The sequence below is a fragment of the Antedon mediterranea genome, chromosome 7, assembly GCF_964355755.1.
Source record: "Antedon mediterranea chromosome 7, ecAntMedi1.1, whole genome shotgun sequence".
NCBI lineage: Eukaryota > Metazoa > Echinodermata > Crinoidea > Comatulida > Antedonidae > Antedon > Antedon mediterranea.
Genome location: NC_092676.1, coordinates 28,427,183 through 28,445,121, shown reverse-complemented (window position 1 = coordinate 28,445,121; position 17,939 = coordinate 28,427,183). Strand labels below are relative to the sequence as shown.

Below are 17,939 nucleotides of genomic sequence, written 5' to 3'. Positions count from 1 at the left end.
TCTCTTTTTTCGTCATGCATGATGGACATCCCCAGTGTATGTGACGTAATTGATTTTACTTCTGCCCTAATTTCCGCAACTTCCCTTTTTAATCACACCCTTCAATTTTTGTAGAAGATAGCTTTAGAAAGACGAATAATAAAACAGTAGTTTGCTTTAAAATATGAGTGTAATGAAGTTGTGAAAGTGCTATTTTATTAACTATATTGAGAGTAGGAATTTGCTTTGCGTTGGATGGAAAACTGAGAGAAAAACATCAGTTCAATCACGTGACTGCATAATTAGTTTCCAAAATGGTGGACCGACTGGGTAAGTTTAGGAAGTTTTCTGGACTTCCTGGGTTTAATAATTGAAACCAAATTAAGGCAATACTTAACAATCGTGTCTTGTGTATGTATTGTTAGCATGTGTTAATTTATTTATACTTGGGTGCAATGGCTAAGAAGTTAACCTTTTTATTTGTGTAGTAAACTTTAGGCTGGATCGACAGTTGTTACCACAAACACACAATTCGCACGGTCGATTGCTGGGTTGTGCACCACAACAGTTTCTCTGTTTATGATGGGTTACCCGTAGACAGGGCTTAGCAGTCTAGGGACCTAGGCTAGATAGGCCTGTGCAAAATATGAATCAATTGATATTAATAAGCACTAACCTAGCTTTTATTTCAACGAAGCCAAGTTTCATTTATTCTGCATTAAAACAATCATTTTATTAAATAAAATTGTAAACAAAAATGATATATTAAATAAAATAATGAATTACAGTAAAAATAAATTAAAATAATTATATAATTTTTATTTGTCGTTGTATAGTAAATAGTGAAGCCAATCAACGTCGAATAACACATGTAGACCAATGCTTTGGTGGTTCAAAACAAGTAAGTATGGTAGCTAAACATTTAGCATATTAGTCCAACTCCTACTGACTGTGTAGTTTAGATTTAATATAATATTATATCTTTATAATTTATGTACTGTATTTGGGAAAAAAATTGCTTTATGTAATAGAATATGTGTTATGCAAACAGTAAATATAAATGCATCATACAATAATAATAGTTCATTCCAATACAGCGCATATAAGCAAGCTCTCAATGCGCTGCACATTAATTAAAATAGACGATGGCAATAACTTAAATTTAAAGCTTGTTGTCATACATATTGTTTTTGCATTGAAATACATTTTTGGCATATTCCTCCATCATAAAGAGGTAGTTTCTAATAAAATATTTTATATCATGACATTAAAATTATATTATGCAAATTTAAAATGCTTATCAGTATCCTGGCTAAACTTAAGTTTAATATTTTTACATAAAAAAATAGAAATATAAATTTCTATAATTTTTCTGACCTTCATGATAGGAAATTAGAAACATCCAAGTTTAATTTACACACATTTAAGCACATTTCAAACTTGTCTTGAATGTGCAGAATGTTAATGCACTTGTCAATTGTATGACCCACTATACGACCCCCGGGAGAGGTGCGTCATTTGTCCGATGTGCGTCATACCTTTGAATACCATGACGCACCGGTGCGTAAAAAATGTTACTTACCTTTAGGTGACCATGACGCACCCATTTTGACGCACTGTGACCATCTTGTTTATGATATATGGGTGGTAAAGTGACGGACATTTACACACCTTGTTCATTGATGTGACGTACCATCTAGGTTTTTTGACGCACCCCTGCGACAGTAATTATTTGTAAATGACGCACCCATGACGCACCTCTCCCGGGGGTCGTATAGTGGGTCATACAATTGACAAGTGCATAAGCTCTGTCTACTTTATCAAACTAGTTTGCCCAAATATGGTAGTGATATACCCAAATATAGTAGTGATGACATCATCATGTCTATATATGGGAACACCACATTGATAGTGTAGACAGAGCTTTACATTAAAAATATTTAAAAAATTGATGATAGAAATTCCATTCTATATCATCAATATTCGATCAAAAACGATATAGTCTGTCTATCCAGCTAATGTTTGATTCATTTTTTGTAGACATTGGCCGTTCCAGGCAGAGTGCTAGTTGGTGAGGGCGTCCTAACAAAGATGTGTAGAAAGCGAGCGAAAGCAAGGCAATTTTTTCTCTTTCATGATATTCTAGTTTACGGAAATATTGTAATAAATAAGAAAAAAGTAAGTAAAAAAAGCATGTTGCTTGATTTAAAGATGTTTTATAATCAGGCTTGTATCCAGAGGTTCTATAAATAGCAACAACTACCTCACCAGACTAAACAAGGGGTGATATACAACTCTTTATTTTCCTACCTATCTTGTAGTTAATCATTATATTTAAATTAATTAAGTCAGTCTAGATTAGGAAGGTGACCCTTATGTCAAACCCACACCTTCTCCGCTGCCGCTCCCCTTTTCTTATACACATAGCATTATTCACAGCAATTCAAAACAAACAGCAATGAAAAGTTTTAGCATTTATGAATATATAACAGACTTATTATTTATATATTATGTTTTGCAGTATAACAAACAACATATTTTACCGCTGGAAGATGTGCGACTAAAATCTATTGAAGATGAGGGAAGTAAGTACGTAATTAAAAAGAACCTAAAAGAACCTATTATTAAAAATATGCCTCGACCACTTTGTAATCAAAACTTTTATTTAGTTACATCCCAAAACTGACAATCGCATATTCTGTAATATGCACAGGAAGACAATTTAGTTTGTAAGATTGTGAACATTAAAGCCTTTTTATACTATCAAACTTTATGTGACAAACAAATGTGATGTGCCTATACTGTATATAGACATGATGATATTAGTAGTAGTATTTTGTTATTTGTGCGAACAGCTTTAAAAGCAATTGTCCAAATGCATATTATACATAAGTGCTGAAAGCCAGTAAAATCCCAATCAAATTAATTTGTAACAAATAGAAATTAAAAGATGGACGATTGTTTATGTTTGTTTACAGATCAGAGGAACGGTTGGCAGATTATTAGTACTAATAAATCATTCTCAGTGTACGCTGCAACAGCCACAGAAAAATCTGAATGGATGGCACACATCAATAAATGTATTTCAGATCTTATAGTTAAAAGTAAGTTGATTGATATAGCAGGTTGGTGGGGGCAGTCAGCATAGTTTGTTTCCACTCAATGTAACCTATTGTTAAGCTCTATCTACACTATCAAACTAGTTTGACTAAAAATCGTGATGTGCCTAAATATGGTAGTGATGTGACATCATCATGTCCATATATGGGCACATCACATGTTTTTGTCACATAAAGTTTGATAGTGTAGACAGAGCTTTAGACCATCTAACCAGCTCATAAATAGAAACAACTTGATGCTTTTGTAATACAATAATAACTATTACCTAACTTAAACCTAAATATATATCTATATATTATCAGGTCAAAAACCATGACTCAAAACATAGGAATGTGTATATTTAGTATATATGGCTTAAACAATGCATACTTAGCCACTCAGCTATGATTACACATCACATAGAGGTGTTTATGTCTGCCTTACAAGATTATGTTACTTGTATAAATAGCATTACTAATTTATTGTTTAAGGTGGGAAGAAGCCAGCTACAGATTTATGTCCTGTTTGGGTTCCTGATCAAGATGCTTCGTCGTGTATGAACTGTGATAAGACAAAGTTTACAACACTGAATCGACGAGTAAGTAAAGCATTGCCTAAATGCAGCTAAATTACTATTATACTATATTAACTACATTGTGTGTTTTTATTGAATATTACATATTTGCCTTTGCAGTACCATCAATTGTGGTATTAATGTTGATTTCTTGAAATGGCTATTACTTATTAGGTATCTAATAGCTAAACAGCTCATGTGTTACTCAGTTTAGTAACATGTTTTGAAATGTGTAAGTCTGCTAAAAATGCTATATACAGCTGCATTGCAAAATATATCTTTATCTGAGCAGACTATAAGGCTGGGTGAGATTAGTTTTTGATCAGCAATGCGATCTCCCTAAAAACCTTTGACCTACTGTACAAACTTGACGTGACAATGTGATGTGCCCATATATGGACAAGATGATTGAAATTGATTAAATTGAAATATATATTTATACTGGGTAACCTCTTCAGTCAAAGACTGGTCTCCCAGAGGGCCCAGTTGGTGATCAGTGGCTGTGATGTACTAACACACCGGGGTAACCCCCTACTCGTCTCGAAAGATGTACTAGGTTCTTTAAAGTGCACACGAGCTAGATGTGTACACTGGACCTACGGTTTATAGTCCTTATCCGAGAAGACTCGTTCTACCACCAGAACCATGGAGTGAGTGAGCCTCGAACCCATGCCGATGTTATGGCTACGTAATTACGGTTCCACTGTCTTAACCGCTCATATGTCATATCACTACCATATTTGGCAATATCACTACAATATTTAGGCACATCATACTTTTTTTGTCAAACTAGTTTGATAGTGTAGACAGAGCTTAAGGCTGTGAGATTGGTTTTTGATCAGCAGATCCTTCAATGTGATCGCCCTAATAATAATTACAACTTTGTGTATTGCAGCACCATTGTAGGAAATGTGGACGTGTAGTTTGTGGTACATGTTCTACTAAAAAGTTTTTGTTGCCGACTCAATCATCTCGACCCCTGCGTGTATGCGACACATGCTATGATCAACTATCAACAGGGAAGGCCTCACAAATGGATGCTGTTAATCCACCAGCTGGTATGTTACTTTAACCTTTGACCTATTTAACTTTACTGAGCATAACAATTTACTTTGGCTTTCTTTAGCATCCTTTGATTTTTCCCTTGATTTATGTTGGTTACGACTGGGCTACTACAGCTGTAGTTCTTATGAGACTGACCTAACATTAACAAATTGCATATAAATGGTGCAGGTGGTTAGAACAGGTGGTAACATTTCACTAGCCCATAAGACAGGTAGGTTAAAGTGGGAAAGTGGTAAAGTGATGGACATTGACACACCATTGTTCATTGATGCACCCCTGAGTCAGTAATTACATAGTTTACATTTCATGTAAAGGCTAAACTCAATCTGAACAAGCAATGTTGTAAAACTGTTCTCTCAACATGCATCGACATTCTCTCTGTTTTTTAGGTAGCAAAGCAGCAAGTGAGCCCATTCTTGATCATGACTCATCTGAAGATGACGACGATGACATGGAAGATGAACAGGAAAATTCAACAGAAATTCAACAGGTATAGGATAACATTGTGGTGGGTGGGGCTTTTGGGCGGGGACTCCACCATAAAAAAAGTTTCATCCTGTCCTAAATCTAACATACTTTAGGCCTTCCACCAAGCCTAATTTTAATATGATATTTTAAAATAAAGAGATGAATGAATACCTGCAATCAATGTTTGCACATGCGGTCTTCAGTTTATGTCATCATGACATCATCATCAATGTTTGTCCCTGCTTTCTTCAGTTTATGTCATCATGACATCATCATCAATGTTTGTCCCTGCTTTCTTCAGTTTATGATGTCATGACATCATCATCAATGTTTGTCCCTGCTTTCTTCAGTTTATGTCATCATGACATCATCATCAATGTTTGTCCCTGCTTTCTTCAGTTTATGATGTAATAAAATGCTCCTTTGTAGGTATAGAGTAATAATATAATAATTAATATAATTTGTTTTTTTAATTTTAGCCAACTTTCTACGAGGGCACTAATAATGAAGGCCAATGACAGAAGAACGTTTAAAGATTGTTAAAAAATGTAAAAACCATGTATCTCAAGAAAATACATTTTAAAAGGAAACACATACACGGATTGGCACATACTTAAGCAATGTTCATGTGTTTGCATTAAGCTTTGTGCTTAAGTGTGGTAAGCTTGACACAAACATATGACAACACTATTTTAGTATGCACCATCTGGGATTAGTATAGTAATCTCAGCCACGATGTTAACAGTTGTTACTTGCATTGCCTTACTTTTATTATATACTATATTTAAGATTTTGTACTAGAAATTGCAAGTTCACAAACTTTAAAACAAGTGTCTTCCTGTTGTAAGCATATTCAAATTTCTCCTACTTTTAATGGAATGTTTAATAAGGTTTGATAATGTTAGTTCAACGGACAAAATGAAATATTTAGTCATACTTAAAACGTATATATTTCCTTAAAATTATTTACATTTGATCTTGTATTCTTTTTAAGTATTTCATTCAAAGGAACAAAAAATATGTAGAATTTACTGCGTACTACTTAATGTGGAAATAATTTTACTTAGTATAAGTAAATGTATTATTGTTTAACCATTAAGGACATTTGGAGTGTTAAAATGTTTGTCATATCCAAAAATTGTACTCAAATATTTGTATACATTTGTATGCAAGCACGGTTTGCATGAGTCTTATCTGCTTTCCCAGGGCTACTCATTACGGTCACTTCCCAGGTCTACTCCCTGTGGTCACTTCCCAGGGCAAATACCTGTGCCCACTTCTCAGGGCTACTCCCTATAGTCACTTCCCAGGACAAATACTTACAGTCACTTCCCAGGGCAAATACCTACAGTCACTTCCCAGGGCAAATACCTACAGTCACTTCCCAGGTCTACACCCAATAGTCACTTACCAGATCTATTCCCTATGGTCACTTCCCAGGGAAAATACAAAATTCCCGCTTATTAGGGCAAATACCTATCCCTACTTCTCAGGGTCACTCCCTATGGTCGCTTCCCAGAGCTACTCCCTATGCCTATTCCCCAGTTTTACTTCAATTTATATTTTTTAAGTGGGTGCAAAATGAATACAAGGGTGCTTGTACAAACTCTGATAAAACAAAGTTCTATTACCTCTTTTGTATAAAAATGTATAACAAAAATAATGTGGTTCAACATACACATTTTTACAATTATTATATTATAATTATTTTGATTTGGGTTTTGTTTTATAGACTTTTCTCAGACTAAAAAGAATTGACTATTTTAGTGCATTGTATAAAAATTAACACCATAAAATTGCACAACAGTCACTTTAATACGGTACAGTATAGTACTTGCTTTGTTTGTTTGTTAGCACAATAGCATTCACAATTTTCAAGTTTTCATCTTGAATATTCCCGTGCAAATAGGTATATACTTTAATACAGAACATGCTTATTTAAAGAAAATTGGTTCTTTACAAATAGGAAAAAGAACAATCTGTATTCTTTTAACATGGGCTGAAATATAAGCAGTGAGGCCTCTATCTCTGAATATATACTTTGCCAAGTACTTCACTCAGTTTCTGAGTGGTTTCATTTACTGTACAAACTGTTTGGGTTATTAAAATATTTTCTGAATTAATTTCTTTGTTAATAGATGTTTAGATCGTCATTATTTAGTCCTATTTCTTTTTTTGTAAACATTATTCCTAAAGGCAATATCTATAATTGTTTAGAATAATAATTATACAATATTTAGTAGTAAAAATGTTATTTATTATAATTAAAATATTATTTCATAATGTATTTGATCAATTTTATGTTTGTATGATATAATTGGTGAAACCTGTTAGAATATATTTTTGCATTAAATGTTTGTTTACATGGGGAAGAATTAGTAAACAAATTGTGGTTTACCGCAACAAGGAAATCTGAAGTTTTAAGCCAACCAATTTTAGCATATTATACAGTCAAGTACAACCGCTCTTAAAATCGGTCACCCTGGGACAAATGGTTTTTAGGGGCTTATAAGATGTTGTCAATAATTTTAAATCACAATTTGTTTTAGCTTACTAAATTTATTATTTTATTTAGGTTGATTTTGGGTTAAATTGTTTAAAATGTGAAAGGGATAATTATATATATTAAAGAAACTGAATTCATGAGTTTAAACTAGGCTGCTGTCAACTCTTGCAATTAAAACGTGTTTATTTGAAGTTGAGTTTAACAGTCAAATACTGTTGCTAATTGGTAGTGACTATGTAACACCTGATTTCCCAGGGTTGCACACTCTGTTGAAATTGCAAGGGTAACCAATGCCTAGCTTTAAATTTATAACTTTTAATCAATTTTGTTGACACATTTTCAGTTTAAATAGTGCTAGAATAAGAGTATGAAATGTTTTATATATTATAAATAGCAAGGTGTTTTTGGTCGAGCGGTTCAACACAACTATGCATGAATAGATAGGAGTGCATGCAAATCTATAATACATTAAGCAAGTGAAAGAGTAATACATACATACTATATTTTAAACTACTAGTCATGATATAGCAAGAGGTGTGATGAGGTCAGAGTTCAAAACATGTCTGTACCCTGGATGCTTTCCTCTCATTGAATGGGATGTATACTCCAAAGGAACATGCCACTATTTGAAAAGTGTACACCTGCCAACTCTTAGTTATACTGAAAGGTATAAAAGGGTAGAGGAACCATCCTGCCAGGACTGAAATCAAACCCTATTCAAGAGTAGAAAGAACTTCAATGTAGCAAAATTATATTTAAAAATATTGAGGAAATTGGTTGGAGGTATTATCACTAATTGTTAAAACTAATTGTGTAAAATCATAATAGTTATTACTACATTTGTTAAAACACATAGAACTAGTATTCAAGGTTGTGTATACTGTATTACATTATATTATATTTGTTGAAATAAGCTTTTCTTTGTCTCATAATTGCATGCATACAATTGAAAGCAAAGATAAACATTCAAAATAAAGTTGACCAAAAGGATTTTAATTCTAGTTCTTTAGTGGTGGTTTTTAGAGGTACGTATTTTTATCACATTCCCTTGCAAAATTCTGAAGTTTACACACACGAGGACTTCAACACCGGTGTTTTGTATGGTGGAAGAGCTGCACCCTGTGTGCATAAAATGTGACATAATAAGATGCATTTGTAAACCCTTGTCTACACTTTACGTATCACAAAAATGTGATTTCATATTTTTGTGAAACTAGTTCGATAGTGTAGACAGAGCTTTAGCATGAACTGACAGATTGTAATCAGATTGACAAGAAAAATTTAATCAAGAATATTTTTACATCAAAATACAAATTGTGTTGACTATCAACTACATGAATATATAATAGTACAGTACATTGAACCAGTGTATACAAAATTATTAAAAATATGCTAATTTACAATATTAAATATATTTCTAAATGATCTATTTTATTACCAATTTTTTATTATCAACTGGTCCGAAAATTTATAATCTCCAAATTGTACAGTAGAACACTTCCTTTGGGACACTTTTGCTTGAAACAAACAAGATGCAATAATATATATATTTTACGACTATGATCAACCCCAATTAAGAGGACACTGCTGGGTCCCAAAGGAGTCCCCCACAGTAGGGATTTTGTACAGTAGCAGTTTAAAAACGTTATCCAGCCTGCACCTCCAGAATATTTAGCTTATCGCTTCCAGTGTAATTAATGGTTTTTTATTTAGAAGGTTTGTTGTAAATGATAAAGTCCCATATATTATGCCAGGTGTTAGAATCATGGTACAGATATGTCATTGAATTCTGTAGAGATGGTTGTAAGACCTCCTGGTGATACTCAAACAGCCATAACACAATACCCCATACTAACATAGCAAACATGGGGAAGGGGTCACGACGGGGTGGCTTCACTACTTCCTTCTTTACTAGTAATCGACAAAGTCCAAAGATAATCCTTGACAACAGGTACATGTTTATCTGAAAATGAATTTATGAAATTATTAATAAATATATTGCATTTTAAAAGATTGTTAAGGATCTTGATCTCGGTCTACACTATCAAACTTTATGTGACACAAAATTGATTTGCCAATATTGACATGATGATGTCATATCACTACCATATTTGAGCATATCACCACTAATATTTGGCCACATCACCTTTTTTGTCAAACTAGTTTGATAGTGAAGACAGAGCTTTAGGAAGGTTTCAATTTGCAACGACCACCTATGCATTGATGTGTTGTAGGTTGTCGCCTGGACCACCAAAACTGTGTCGAGGAATGGAGGAGTAAGTAAGCAAATCCAAAAGTGTGATGTGCCCAAATATGGTAGTGACATCATGTCCATATATGGGCACATCACATTTTGTTGTCGCATAAATTTGGATAGTGTAGACAGAGCTTTAGTGTCTTACCTGACTATTAATATTATTATTTTCACCAAACACCAAATAACCACCAATACATGCTGCTATGAATGAATGACTCTCTCTTTCTTTTTCTTCAATTCGACGGAACACACTTGTTAACGCTTTGTATATGAAAACAAAATATGACAGATTTCTTGAGTGGGTGTAGGTCGCTCGTAGTATTCCTCTTATTTTGTCTAGCAATCTGTAAAAAAAAGAAAGTTTAATGCACTATATTAACGATTTTTATTTAGAATTTAACAGGATCAATACCACATTAATACACCTTTGTGTAATAAATATTTGCATCTTCTAATTTATTATTCCAATATACTTACGGGCCTCTCTTGAATAAAAAAGTCATAACCAAGGCATGTGGAAATCGTATCTTAGCACCATAACTGAAAAATAAAGACAATATCAGCATTTTAGTTACTTCTTTAGTCTTTCAGTAGGTATACTTAACTACCAACCAGTCATATTTAAATATATTAATTTAATATTAATTATTTATATCATAATAAAATAATACTTTACTAAATAGGCAATAATTGTCTAGCCTAGACTAGGCTAGTCTAGGCATTCTTTACAAGCCTATTATCTAGTTTCATAACTAATTCTACTCTACATTGATAGGGAATCATGGCCTACTTATACGAGAATTCCTAGCCCTCGGCAAAGGCAGACTAGACCTACACCAGAAGCATAAATAGCCTAATTTGTTGCTACTCTCGGTGTCTGATCATTTCGGCCGCCAGTCATTTCGGCCGCCGGTTAGGGAATTGCCAAATTCATGAAACGCCAAAAAAGACAAAATATGTATTGTTCATTTCGGCCGCCAGAATTGTAATTATTCTTGAATATGTATGACACGCCATGTGTGTTTAAAATGTTATTTTTACTAAACACTGTATTATTAAGCCGAATCGGCGGTCTTCAATTCCAGAAAAACAGCAGCGATATTTATGCCATAATTTATGGCGTGCACTTTGCCAAGGAGGTTTTTTTTTATGTGCCAGTCACACTTATTTGTATGTTTTACATTTATTATATTCATAAATAAACATTTTTACAAAGCACGCGCATCTTCAGGACCTGTAAAATAAAAATATAAATAAACATTTAATCAATATTTATTTTGACCAAAATATTCAGATGGTAAAATACCGTAATATAACTTTAAATCTACGGCAAAAAAAATGTATTTAGCCCATTGCACAACTGATCTCTGGTTTAAATGATCATAGTTCTCTGTGGCGTTCCATAGACTTGGTAAAGTTATTTTTTGCACTGTAGTACTGTACAGTTATTTCTGGCTATTTCAATTTGGCGCGCCATACCTGGCGGCCGAAATGATCATGCTATATTTTGTCCTTTTTGGAGTTTCAAGAATTTGATCGTTCCATAACCGGCGGCCGAAATGATTGGCGGCCGAAATGCACTGTGACCCTACTCTCCCCCGTCTGCTGACTCAACCTGATAGGCCTAGTTAAAAGATTGCAATTTTGAGGCACTTAATTAAAAAAAAAACATCACAAATGTTATATGTAAATCTAAAAAACAGTTTTTACTTACACAACTCCATTTCGAAAACCTTTAATAACGCTTAAAATTGAGGAATATTGGCCCGAAGCCAAGAGATTATTTAATGCGATCATGGGCGCTGCCATCTTGAACAGGTTTGTAATCGTTGGGGGCGCGCTACCTCTTTTTAGAAAGATCAGAGCAATTTTTCATACACGATTTATTATAATAATAATAATAGTCTGTTCTTATATAGCGCATATAAGCAGGCTCTCAATGCGCTTTATATAAAAAATAAAAGCAGGAATGATAATATTTATATAACGTACACAATCATTAAAACATAATGTAAATTTACAAATTATTATTTTCATCACAAGATTTATTTGGTATATAAAAGTGCATTTTACAGTGAATTTAGTTATTTTAGTAAAAAAAATAAAATATATTTTTATATAAAAAGAACAAGAAATTCAGAAATGCATTATATGCAAATAAAAAAAACAGTGCAGTATCAAAATAAACTAATCAAAAGGTGATTAAAAACAATTATTAAACACATATACATTGTTTAAAGAACAAAACATTTAATTATTTTTTGATCTGAACTTATTTTATATATGAAAGTACTGCATGTAACAAAACACATAGAAAAGGGTGAAAAACATAAAATAAATGTAAAAAAAATTACAAGTTTAAACAGACTACATTGCACACACTACAGTAGACTACACATTAATACAATATATCTAGTTTTAAATATAGTTTTTTTTTCGTTTTCATTCAACGAGGGGATAGACATTTCATGATTATTATATTAATTATACAATGTTTTTTTATTTTAATTCATTTTAATTTCTTTTGTAAACAAATTCATTGATTCAGTTAAAAAAAGTTGTTCTTTTGTGCATAAGAGTTTATATACAAATAGAAATCTATTTTAAATTCAAATTATTTATATACAGTACAATAATGTTTCTGGTGCGCCCTAAATGTGTGATTATTTTAAGAACTGATTGCAGAGAAATTTGATGTTATTGACCAATATGTTATTTGTCCTATTAAATATGAAACACAATTACTGTATCATTATTTAAACTTTGTCAATTGTATTGTTAAAAAAATAACAAATATTTGCTCATGCCTACAATTAAATCAAAGTTGTGATAGCTCTATTATTAAAATAATATCAAAGACGTGGTAAAAATTGGTGCAAAATTAACAATTTATAAAATTGTGCAACGTGCTTCAGGATTGGAGTTATTACTTTTAACGTGGATGTCCTTCTGGCGTGACGCACGTTGTTGTTGTCGCTTTTTCTTAGCGGACGTTACTCGCCCATGCTTGACACCGTGTAATGATCGGTTCCTCGATGCGCTTCTTGTTCTACGTTCTCCTCGTTTCACTATGCTGGTTGCTGGGGTGAAGAAGGGCTGTTCATCAACAAGCGTTTTTTCTGGTGTTTGGAAAACGGTATCATCCTCACTGAATTTGAATTCAGTTATTTTCTGCATAAAAGAAAAGAAGTATTTTATTTGACATCATCTTTATAATTTCTTTCTATTACACAATAAACATAATTTTTGTTTTTCTAAAGCTCTGTCTACACTATCAAACAAGTTTGACAGAGCTTAAAACAAACTGTATACAATTTAAATAATACAACACAACGTCTTTTGTTCATTTATATGTTGAAATAATAATATAAATCCAAAGGCAAATTAAAACTGTGGGTATCAGTGGCTGGATCTCAATGGAGATACAAAATGACAATGCTGTGGGTATCAGTGGCTGGATCTCAATGGAGATACAAAATGACAATGCTGTGGGTATCAGTGGCTGGATCTCAATGGAGATACAAAATGACAATGCTGTGGGTATCAGTGGCTGGATCTCAATGGAGATACAAAAATAAAAAGCGAAAAGCTAAATCAAAACAATAAAGTAAACAGCCAGAAAAGTTAGCAGAGCTTTCGGGCAACACTAGCTCTTCATCAGTGCAAGTGAGGGAATTTGGATAAAGTCATAGAAATTATTAGAATATTGAAATAATAATATAATTCCAGTGGATTACATTGATATCTTTCTAAAATGTTGTTTAATAAAAAAGAACTGTATTAAAAAAATACAAACATACATTAGGTACAAGTGGTTCATGGATAATCAATAATCAATAATCAATCTTATCCATAAATAAAACTTACAGACTGATTTTGTTCAACTTGACTTCTGGTAAGTCGTGGGCGTTTTGAAGGTGTTTCCCGCGGTTGATTTTTTTGTGGTTGATTTTCCTGCGGTTGACTATCCCGTGGTTGATTCAACTTCAAACTCTGTAGGTATTTCCTCATTGGGTACAGACTATCTTGCATATGTGCATTATTCTGTAAATGTAAACAATAAAAGTGAGAATAGTTATTAAAAAAGTTGGGAACAGACATGCCCTCTCCTTATATTGAACTAAAATTAAAAATACATGCTCCCTCTCTTATAAACAATGCTGGATCAGCCTTTTAGGGAACATTCTATAGTTGGCACCATATGAATTTCTTTATAACTCGTTGAGAAAAGAAGAACATTATCAAAGCCAGTACCGTTTTGATTCTATGATAATTTGGGAAATTATCTCATATAAATCATACTTTTCAGAAAAAAAAACTTACTTCATTATCTGATCTCTTTCGTTTTGTCTGGTAGCGAAGACTAGTCCTTACACGCCCTCTTTTAATCATCGGAGAAATAGCGGAGCTACTAATTGTCTTGCGCAAGGAAGCAGAATTTTGTTTCACACGCGATATGGCATCTTTGATCGTTTCTACCCAAGACAATGCAATATTCTGATCCTCATGGAATAATAGCAAAGAATCATTATCAAAAGATATCTAAAAACACAAACCATAAAAAATCAATTAATATTTTTAAGTGAAATACACAAACAATGTTCTTTCAAGTTTTTTTAGACAAGAATAGGAATTTTCAATTTTTTGCAAAGTTGCTTGGAAATATTTCAGAGATGCAGGCAACAAGTAACTCACTTTAAAGAGGGCGCCAGCTCCTGGTACCTTGTGATCACCCAAGACGCAATCCACCGAGCAATCTAACAAGTTGATGATGCAACGACAGGTGAATGTCGTAGCGTTGTCAGTGTTTTCCAGGAATGTTGGTTTGGCATACACTAACATGTCAGAGAACAGGAAGAACATTCTGTCATGGTACTTTGCCCCTTTCTTGGAAACCTATGAAAACATGTACAAAACTATTTAAAACTCTGTCTACACTATCAAACTTTATGTGATGTGCCCATATATGGACATGATGATGTCATATCACTACCATATTTGGGCATATTACTAAGTGTAGACAGGGGTTAACAAATCTACCTGGCATAATAATTGTTTATTTCTAAAGCTCTGTCTACACTATCAAACCAGTTTGACAACAACAGTGTGGTAGTGATATGACATCACATTTTTTGGTCACATAAAGTTTGATAGTGTAGACAGAGCTTAATGAAACTATTTGCATACCTTTTTGAGTGCTCCTTCTTTGATAAAGCGTCTGCCAGGGGCTAAGATCTTTGGTGCAGTCTCTCCAACCATACAGTTCTGAATGCTAAGCATCTTCTGAAAGTTGTCATGTTCTTTTAGTTGTTCATTGATGTTGTGCGCAATGGTATTCACTTGTTGTGTTGCCTCTATACAATTTAAAGCAAAAATATTGCGTATTACTATTGCATGATGCAATGCACTTCAATTATGTCTTAAGCTCTGTCTACACTATCAAACTTTATGTGACAAAAAGTACCACTAGAATTTTTTTTGTCAAACTAGTTTGATAGTGTAGGCAGAGCTTAAGAGTCAACTCCAAACACAATCCTAGTAAACGCACCTTTTAACTGTTCATAATCCTTATGACTTTCACTAGTTTTTTCCAAAAGTTCTTCAAGCAAAAGTTTATATCTGAAAATAATTTTAATTTTACACAAAAATTACAAAGTACAGCACCAGGTAACAAAATTACAAAAATATTATTGAATTTTGGTATGTGGCTTTATATTTATATTGTACTTACCTGGGAATCCTCTGTACTGGTGTAATCAACAAAGCATGCAGTTTTAAACTGCGACAAGAAGGTTTAGATTCTTGAATGCGTTTGAAATCCGCAAACTCTTCACTCTTTCGACTCCAATCCTAAAGTAAGAGTACAGAATGGTAGTTAATCTAGACTATCGTCAGTGTATGTGCTAATCAATATGGTCTAGTGGTATGCTTGCTTCCCTTGGTAGTCTCGTTTTCCAACCAAATATTCTATCAGTCAGGACTACTTAAAACAGTAAGACATTATAAAGCATGTGCAGTGCTGTGTCCTCCTGAATTGGTTTATATAAATTTGATTTATTTACGAGACTGATTCAAACTCATTCAATCAACATTGATTGTTTTAACACAAGTTTGTGATATTACAAAATAATCCAACAACATATAAATACGAAATAATGAAAGAAAAATATTTTTAAATTGAAAAGAAAAATAGTTTGAATAGTGATGCAATGAAACAAACACATACCTCAAGAGTTGATGCCGCTCTGTCAAAACTGTTGGCGTACGTTGAATACAGTTTAAGGTACGGCACCAGAAGGAGGAAAGCTTTGCCAACACTAAAAGTCTCCAGATGAATAAGAAGTTCTTGGTTGACTGCCTTGATGGCAGTGATGTTGCTGAAGATGATGTCAATCACATCCTCTGGTAGGATTCCTGTCTTCCGTATTGGGTTGTAAAAATTCTATAAACATGAATAAAAACAAACTAGTATTTAGTAATTATATATAAGTGATAATTAAAAACCAACATTTGTCATAAAGTAATTATCAATAAATCAATAAGAGGAAGAACCCACACCATTACTGAAAGCCTAAATGCCAGCTCAGACAGCGTCGTACGACAAGTCCCAATGAAACGTCTTGGCTCGTTGTTGCTTTCCGAGTTAAATCCTGACAAGACGATTTGTCTTGAGATAGCATCGGCCATAGTTTTTAAGTTGTCGCGAAAACTTTAAAAATGTCTGAGTTGGCCTTTAAGGAGCATTATGTACTATTACCTGTATAACCATTCGTAATTGTTGTTGATATTTCTTTTCCGAATCAAATATTTCACTGACAATTTTATCTCGCTTGATTCTTCTCTTGCGAGCTGAAGCAGGTCCGGTCTGGAGTATGGAGTCAAAGCAGCTCTGCATAACATTTGATCCTGGAGTTCGACTCATTTGCCGCTCAGACCTCAAACCTATTGTCCAGATAACAATTAAAACAAATTAAGAGGCTAGAAACATGAGTAAATTAGATATAATTGGGATGATGGTCGCTTGAAATAATGACAAAAAGATAAATTATTACTCTAAGTACTCTCTCATCATATCAATCAAATTCACATCCCATGTGCTTCTATTATTAACATTACACTTCTTACCTCTCCTTGTTCTTGTACTGTTTGGTGTTTCTCCGGATGATTTTGGCGTTCGTTTGGATGATTTTGGCGTTCTTCCAGATGATTTTGGGGTTCTTCCTGATGATTTTGGGGTTCTTCCAGATGATTTTGGCATTCTCTTAGTAGATTTTGGCGTTCTACTAGTAGATCTTGGTGTCCTCCCAGTAGATCTCGTTGTCCTTACAGACGATCTTGGGGTTGTTCCAGTTGACTTTGGCGTTCTTAATGACATCCTCTGAAATGCAGCCGTTGATGATGGTGTATGCTGTGACATTGTATATTCTTAGAAAATGAATTAAAAAAAAACCATAATATATTAATATTATATTATGATGCAGTAGCCTCTAACTAGGCCTCTAGGCCTAGGCTAAGCCTATAATAAAATAAGGTTTAGGCCTATTTGTATTGTGGTTTTTTTTCTGTCCATTATGTATTTTTATTGAACTGTAATATTATAATCTCGATTTCCTTACTAACTAGCTAGCTAGGCCTAGCAATGTTAGGCGACCTAAATCATCAATAGGCCTAGTAGGCTAGCTGAGTCAAACGCGACCGATGTCACCTGTCGTCACACACACGGCACAGCCTCCCTTCTTTCACCATCTGTCTGTGATTAAATTTCTTTCAAACAGGGCCTCCTCCTAGCTAGCCTAAGACGTATTATTACAATATTATTAAAATAACTTACCTAAATCTTAATCTTGTTAGTTTCTTAACAAGTTCATTAATAAAATATCATAAGACAATGTACCAAAATGCCAAGATTTTGGGTGAAAATCTACAATAAGTATTTGTCGTCTGACTTTCAAATTCGCCACCAATAAAATTTGAAATGAGATATATAGCGC

At 33.4% G+C, this 17,939-nt stretch overlaps 3 protein-coding genes across 3 annotated transcripts; 1 reads left to right on the top strand and 2 right to left on the bottom strand.

Annotated features, from left to right (window-relative positions):
* The first annotated feature begins 64 nt into the window (after positions 1-64).
* LOC140054516 (pleckstrin homology domain-containing family F member 2-like) lies at positions 65-8,677 on the top strand. Its single transcript, XM_072099535.1, has 9 exons — positions 65-309; positions 816-880; positions 2,020-2,157; positions 2,501-2,564; positions 2,958-3,083; positions 3,570-3,676; positions 4,548-4,710; positions 5,107-5,207; positions 5,665-8,677. Exons 1-9 carry the CDS (start codon positions 294-296, stop codon positions 5,701-5,703), a joined length of 819 nt encoding a protein of 272 aa, XP_071955636.1. The 5' UTR covers positions 65-293; the 3' UTR covers positions 5,704-8,677.
* On the bottom strand, positions 8,599-11,757 carry LOC140054517 (peroxisomal membrane protein 4-like). Its single transcript, XM_072099536.1, has 4 exons — positions 11,663-11,757; positions 10,426-10,488; positions 10,094-10,292; positions 8,599-9,654 (listed from the first exon to the last, which is right to left on the bottom strand). Exons 1-4 carry the CDS (start codon positions 11,755-11,757, stop codon positions 9,397-9,399), a joined length of 615 nt encoding a protein of 204 aa, XP_071955637.1. The 3' UTR covers positions 8,599-9,396.
* A 485-nt stretch (positions 11,758-12,242) lies between these two features.
* LOC140054506 (rho guanine nucleotide exchange factor 39-like) lies at positions 12,243-17,932 on the bottom strand. Its single transcript, XM_072099522.1, has 11 exons — positions 17,780-17,932; positions 17,074-17,373; positions 16,706-16,890; positions 16,175-16,390; positions 15,680-15,798; positions 15,497-15,567; positions 15,136-15,302; positions 14,644-14,844; positions 14,272-14,490; positions 13,816-13,992; positions 12,243-13,119 (listed from the first exon to the last, which is right to left on the bottom strand). Exons 2-11 carry the CDS (start codon positions 17,363-17,365, stop codon positions 12,838-12,840), a joined length of 1,929 nt encoding a protein of 642 aa, XP_071955623.1. The 5' UTR covers positions 17,366-17,373; positions 17,780-17,932; the 3' UTR covers positions 12,243-12,837.
* Positions 17,933-17,939: the final 7 nt, after the last annotated feature.